Consider the following 7496-nt stretch of genomic DNA (forward strand, 5'->3'; position numbering starts at 1 on the left):
TTTCTACATTGTGATGAGCAGTTTTCAACTTTCTAAAAGTAAGTCTTGAGAGCAACAACAAAGAGTAACACACTTGTTTTGAATGTATTAAAAAGTAGTCATGGTTGTTGAAGAACAGGAGGTCTATATTCTTGTGTCAAAATTACCTTTATTTTGTGAAAATAAAATTGAAAATTGAGAACACAGCATAGCTGCACAAAGGAAATTTTATTTTGCCTATATTCAGTAAGAGTTTTAGTCTGTGTATGAACACTCTCTCCTCTTTGTTCACAAAGATATTTAGGAGTTCCTAACCTTTATTCTCTAGAATGAAATGAAAAGCCTCACGATCGGTACAAAAAAGTTAACGAAAACCTTGAATAAAGTGGGATCATTATCGGAGGAAATCTTTTTTTTTTTCATAATAATGAACAATATTAATTTAAAATATTTTTTGCATGGCAAGACAAAATTAAATTTTATAATTTAGAATTGGTAAAAAGTTGGCTCCGGAAAACGATAGATGAACCCATTCATCGTTTTCTTTACTCAAAACTTGCACATTAAACTGACGACGTGCTAATAAAACACATATCTACATACTCATTCCTATTAACAAACCCACAACATCTTAAGGGCTATAGAAAGCTCTACTTCACAACAGTAATAACACACAATCTCATTTTATTTACACAGTCGCCCAAAATTGGCTACTTAAAGCTCCATCTGAATGTAAGGCAAAATTTCTTTCCTGTAATTACAAATTAATTACAAACTTTAACTTACACAAGGCATTTTTAAAAATTCATCACTTGTTTTCTGTTACAGGCAGTTCCCTCTTTAAATAAGAGTGTATATATTTGCACTATGTTTTACTGTCTTATGCCTCACTGAGACAAACTGGGACCTTGCAACTAATGTCCTATACGGCATAAAGAAACAACACATTAGCTCAAATACACTACCTTGCTTTACTATGCACAGTTGAAATAATGGCAGTCTCGCCACTCTTGATGTCATTACATTTGATATCTGTAAGGACAACAGAGTGGTTAGAAAAGCCTGGCACTGATCTGTTACAGCTGATGGAAATTTGAAAACCCTAGAGCTCAGTCTTGAAACAGGTGGTCAGGCTTTCCTCGGATCTCGTACTCCTTAGCTAACAAGTCTTCTACGCTCCAGGAGCACAAGCTGTTTATTTGTTCACGGTGCTTCAGTTGAGATCCCTGTCTTCTAAGAACCTGTATTCAAAAATAAAGCCCTCCTTCTTCCTTTGGCCCCATTTCTCATAATCAAAGTAAATGTAAGTGCCCTGAAAAAAAACAACAGGTAATTATTTCTTCCACCCAGTGTAGAGGTTAGACAAGATATTCACAAAAATTCTGATCTTTTTTAACCACCACTGTTATAGTAGTAGCCTATGTGACCACTTGAGTCTCAATTACCATTTTTATTTTACTACATACTAATTATTAACTAATTTTCATCTATTTTGGAAACCCATCCTAATTATTAACTATGATAAGTTGGAAGGAAAGCATCTAGTCCACAGCACTCACTGCCAACTCACGGGTACACAGCACTCACTGCCAACTCACGGGTCCACAGCACTCACTGCCAACTCACGGGTCCACAGCACTCACTGCCAACTCACGGGTCCACAGCACTCACTGCCAACTCACGGGTCACAGCACTCACTGCCAACTCACGGGTTCACAGCACCCACTGCCAACTCACGGGTCCACAGCACCCACTGCCAACTCATGGGTCCACAGCACCCACTGCCAACTCATGGGTCCACAGCACCCACTGCCAACTCACGGGTCCACAGCACCCACTGCCAACTCATGGGTCCACAGCACCCACTGCCAACTAATGGGTCCATAGCACCCACTGCCAACTCCGATCTAGTAGTTGGATTCAACTGTCGTATTTTTGTGGCAAGCAGTGTATTTGTAGATTCAAAGCCTGGCATGTCAACAACTAAACCATGCCATTCCCATTAACAATGTTGAGAAAAAATATAAAATAAAGAGCATTCCTACATTACAGTTCAGTTATTACAAAAGCTACAGTCTGCTGTGTCCTTCTTGTGTTGGGTTAAACATAAAAAATAACACTGATTACATAATTAATCAAGTCTACTGGTTGACAAAGTTTCACAAGAACAATCTTTACCTTTTTCTTTCACCTTCACATTTATCAAACATACTGAGGTGCATGTCCACCCACTCACACAAATATACAGAGGTTCATGTCCACCCACTCACACAAATATACAGAGGTTCATGTCCACCCACTCACACAAATATACAGAGGTTCATGTCCACCCACTCACACAAATATACAGAGGTTCATGTCCACCCACTCACACAAATATACAGAGGTTCATGTCCACCCACTCACACAAACGTACACATGTATGTCCACCCACTCACACAAACATACAGATGTGTATGCTCACCCACACAAACAATTTTATATGCCCACTCAGGCATACAAACATACAAAGTCTACCCAACTACTAATGTCCCTATCAAGACAGTTGAAAAACTGTAGAAACTAGTTACACAATCTACTCAACTACAAGTACTGGGTTAAAATGATAGTATCAAAACAGGAGAGGAGAGAAAATTTTCCCCCTGTAGTTACGAAACCTAGAAATATAGGTATGTTCTAACGTGTGAAAAACAAGACGTACCTGTTCAAACTCATCGTTTATCGTTTTGGGTTCTTCGTGCCTCTGAAACCACATCATATGTTCGGTGTGAAACCTCCACGACTGTTTTTTTAAAGCTTTTGCTGCTAGATACTGAGCTTTTGTCCCCTTATGACAAGAGAGAGAATCCCAACATTTTATGTACATTACACTAGTATTCAACGTATTCACACCATCTATTTTAAGAAACTGTACGTCTGTCTCGTAACAATGCAATGCTTAGATTTACTAATACCATGAAAAGATAAAAAAGAATAATATTTTGAAATTCATTCGCACTAATAACTTAACCTGCCCACAAGGTGCTAAAAAACGTCTAGCTAATTTAACACACACTATTATAAACAACATCTGATTGGTGTAAATTCACGAGATTTTAATAACAAGATTATCGGTAAATAGGTAAGACCACTCACTCCTAAATATGCACTTAACTAAAAATGTAAAATACCAGCTCTGTTATTATCATGGATAATATCTTAACATGATAAGGTTATTAAATGCATTATTACTCTCACAAAGAAGAAAACCAAACAAAGAAAACTTAAAATCTGTAGTTTCTTACAATTTATCTCATCAAGAGTTTATAAAAGAAGGGATAAAATTAAATATGATCCAAACAACAAATAAATGTTTTACCTCCATGTAATAGAAGATAAAAAAAAGGGTTTCTACTGAGAGTCTCTGGAAGAAGTCTAGCGAATCACAATTAGGTAGGCTCTGAGGATAGTACGATGGTGTTGGACAGAGATTCCTTGGAAAATATAACCTGAAATAACAACGAATCTTTTAGAATCATGAATGAAGTATCAAACAAAGCTACAATAGGGCTATCTTCACACAGTCATTCCTAATCTTGACCTGACAGACTAGAGAGAAGGCAAATAACTTTTTACACTTACAACACGAGTATGGATACTTGTATTAACACGTTCGCTGCCATGTGCACCACCGGTCCGTCACAAACAATTATGTTTCAAAGCCAAATTTCTCTTGTGACACGAGTTTGGAACACTGTGACTGCTCCTTGGCACCTCTTGACTGTTTAATTTTATTTATACTCATTATTCGATAGCGTACGTGTAAGTAATTTATTTGGACTATTATCATGTTATTTTAGTTTTTAATACAATATTAAACATCAGAGAGAACTACTGACAAATCCTGAAAGAGAGGATGTGACAAGAGGGGTTTAATTTTCTATTTGATGGCTCTGTAATGAAACAAAATTGAAGGCTATGGAAAATATGCTGTGCCTGAGGAATGACAACATTATAATGAGTAATTTACATTAAATTTCATATTTCTTGGAGGGGTGGTAAATAAATTAAAGAAGGGATGCCTAAAGAAAAAATTTCACCTTTCTCACACTAGGGGAAATTCAGGATTTTGTTTTTTTAATACTGCTTTATAAAATTAAAACTTATATAATATTAAAATATTGATTATTAGCTATGATTTTATGCTCTACTCATTGGTATAACATGAACAAAAAGTAGTTTTAATTAAATTATGAATGTCACTCACTAAAAACATCGTAACATGTGCAGTAAAGGATGCCTGTGGCGAGTGTGTTAAGGCTAGGGTCAGGCATAGCTTAAATCAAAGTGCAAAAAAATATTCAGTATGTTAAGTTATAATAGAAAACCAACTCAATAAAAGTATTTAACCGAGTCTAAATATCCCAGAATGTTAGCTTGTAGTATAAAACGTTTACCTTAGTCTTTCCGAGTCAGATGGATGAGGCATGTGTTGACTGGAAGCTTCAAGCATCTGTGACTGAAAGAAGCAGTTCTTGGTGAGAGGAACTGGGCCAAGAGGAGCTACACCAAGTAAGGGTGGGATGTGAGCTTCCATGGTAACACTGTTTGTTAATGTTCCTGATACAGGTTGGACTGTATTTGCCTGAAGACTTAAGGAGTTTGTTGTACTACTAAATAACTCTGCAAATACAGAGAAACATAAAATAACTTAACGTTTCTTGAATGCACCATTATTCTTATTAAAATTTAAACTTAAGGTATCTGTAAGGTACTTATGTTAAAGGAGTGGTGACTGGATATAAATCACTGTCATGGTTAGCAGCCTATACAATTACCTAAGTATATTCAATAATTATTTACTTTAAATTACTAACTACAAATTGGTTAGGATCCTACATTCCAGCTGTTAATCTGCTGCCTTCTTTATGAAAAATCCTGAAATGGATTGTGTTTGTAGTGGTAATGGCCAAGATTCGATCCTGGGTCATCTCACTAGAAACCATTCACTCCTCTGGGATTTCCCTCAAATTAGGACTATTTTAACGGTTTATCCAGGGGTTGCTGACTTACATACTAGGTTGACTATGTTATCAGTTAGGTAGGTGTAGAAGGCTTCTTCAACCTTTCGTCTTCTCGTGTGTAGTTCATATCCCATTACTTTAGTTTTAGTTCACTTTATTGTATGTATTCTTCTTTGGTACGATGGGTTACGGTGTATTATTGAGTTACTATACTCCTGAATTCTGACTTCAGTTTGCCTTTTTTGTTTTTCTAATCTCGTGCTGCCTACATTCACAACAAAACTGGGTCTTTAGGTGGTTTGGATCAACTATGTGTCCGTAATTCTTATCGTATTTATTCTCCATCTAGTGTTCAACATGTGTAACTATGTTAAAGGAGACCATTTTATGTTCACGTAGATGAGGAATCTAAGCTTTAATCTTCTTAAATTATTTTGTTTTTATTAGAAAGTACAGTTGGGAAGTTGTCTACCCTGTCAATTTCAGACAACTTTAGTACATGTGGTATGTGTTAATAACACGTGTTAATCACGTAGATGAAGAATCTAAGCTTTAATCTTCTTAGATTATTTTGTTTTATTAGAAAGTACAGTTGGGAAGTTGTATACCCTGTCAATTTCAGACAACTTTAGTACATGCGGTATGTGTTAATAACATGTGTTAATGGAAACTTTGTGCAAACAAATCTATGACCCTACTAACACCACCAGTGACCTTCGCTAGATATAGACAATCTATGACAGTAAACCCTACTAACACCACCAGTGACCTTCGCTAGATATAGACAATATATGACAGTAAACCCTACTAACACCAGTGACCTTCGCTAGATATAGACAATCTATGACAGTAAACCCTACTAACACCACCAGTGACCTTCGCTAGATATAGACAATCTATGACAGTAAGGCATTCAACCGGGTCACAGAAATTTCAACACAGATGGAAATAGTTGCAGCAAAGTGAACAGTACGACTCTCAACAAAAACATTCTGCATTAAACCAATAAAACAGAGCTTGTGTGAGATCCCTTGACCGTTGTTCAGTAATTCACATGGAAGGTTAGAGAATAGAAAACTATGGGTAAGTGAGGCACACTCTGCAAATTCGAAAACTTTAAGTCGCATTTTTTGATGACAGCATGAGTTCAAAATTAACAAGGAAAAACTTTAAGCACTCCAGAGGTAAGTCTACGTGATTTGAGTTAAATACTATAGTATGTTACATTCCAGTATTTTGGTATGAACAGTTACTTGTCAGAGTTTAATTATTATGCTCACCTCTATCAGTTGGTATGAAGGAGGATTGTGATGGTGATAATAATCGTCTTTGTAATCCTGCATTTAAAAGAGCCTGCTGGGCCATAGTCTTAAGAGAAGACATAGTTGGTTCTGGTAGAGGCTAGAAAAGAAAAAGTTTAGTTTAATTACAGTACGCTACTAAGTTTTGTTAATCCTCCTTGGTATGATTCAAACAACTGATGGTAATTGTCATATAGGGGCTTCATTAAACACCCTTCTCAAATAACATCTAAACAAGCACTGAAAATCTTCACCTTCAAGTTTTCAGATGTTTCAAATCATCAATAATGTCTTGTATTACTTGTCAAATTTCACCCATTTCTCGTTATACATCATTTAGCAATGTGAAAAATTTAATTTGATATATTTTGAAAATTTTCAATTCACGGAAAATATTAACCAATTATTTACATAAAAAATGTGTTGATTATCGATTTCCCATTGTTCTACAAACTTAAGCTTCCTTTGATGGAATGCAGTGTAACAACTGTACAAGAGAAAGCAAGTGTTTCTGTAACTAGTAATAACTAATATTTCTACTGTCATGCAGGTTGAATGGTGCTAACCTGTTGGCATCACAATACACAACTTTTCACAGTAACTCTACTGTCATGCAGGTTGAATGGTGCTTACCTGTTGGCCTCACAATACATAACACTTCACAGTAACTCTACTGTCATGTAGGTTGAATGGTACTCACCTGTTGGCATCACAATACACAACATTTCACAGTAACTCTACTGTCATGCAGGTTGAATGGTACTCACCTGTTGGCAGAGTTACTGTGAAATGTTGTGTATTGTGATTACTGTAATGGAGGTTAAATGGTACTCACCTGTTGGCCTCGCAATACACAACATTTCACAGTAACTCTACTGTCATGCAAGTTGAATGGTGCTTACCTGTTGGCATCACAATACACAACATTTCACAGTAACTCTACTGTCATGCAGGTTGAATGGTACTCACCTGTTGGCATCACAATACACAACATTTCACAGAAACTCTACTGTAATGCAGGTTAAATGGTACTCACCTGTTGGCATCACAATACACAACATTCACAGTAACTCTACTGTAATGGAGGTTGAATGGTACTCACCTGTTGCCATCACAATACACAACATTTCACAGTAACTCTACTGTAATGGAGGTTGAATGGTACTCACCTGTTGGCATCACAATACACAACATTTCACAGTAACTCTACTGT

At 36.4% G+C, this 7496-nt stretch overlaps 1 protein-coding gene across 1 annotated transcript in view; it reads right to left on the minus strand.

Moving 5' to 3' along the window:
- Nucleotides 1-128: 128 nt before the first annotated feature.
- LOC106477131 (CCR4-NOT transcription complex subunit 3-like) overlaps nucleotides 129-7496 on the minus strand; it is a 9573-nt gene continuing 2205 nt past the window's right edge. The window contains exons 2-6 of the mRNA XM_013937722.2: nucleotides 6263-6383; nucleotides 4416-4641; nucleotides 3338-3467; nucleotides 2681-2806; nucleotides 129-1291 (exon numbers count right to left, since the gene is read on the minus strand). Of these exons, the coding sequence (XP_013793176.1) occupies nucleotides 1193-1291; nucleotides 2681-2806; nucleotides 3338-3467; nucleotides 4416-4641; nucleotides 6263-6383 (702 nt within the window). The 3' untranslated portion in view covers nucleotides 129-1192. The remainder of the gene's footprint in view (nucleotides 1292-2680; nucleotides 2807-3337; nucleotides 3468-4415; nucleotides 4642-6262; nucleotides 6384-7496) is intronic.

This window comes from Limulus polyphemus, unplaced genomic scaffold (assembly GCF_000517525.1).
Source record: "Limulus polyphemus unplaced genomic scaffold, Limulus_polyphemus-2.1.2 Scaffold12945, whole genome shotgun sequence".
Taxonomy (NCBI): domain Eukaryota; kingdom Metazoa; phylum Arthropoda; class Merostomata; order Xiphosura; family Limulidae; genus Limulus; species Limulus polyphemus.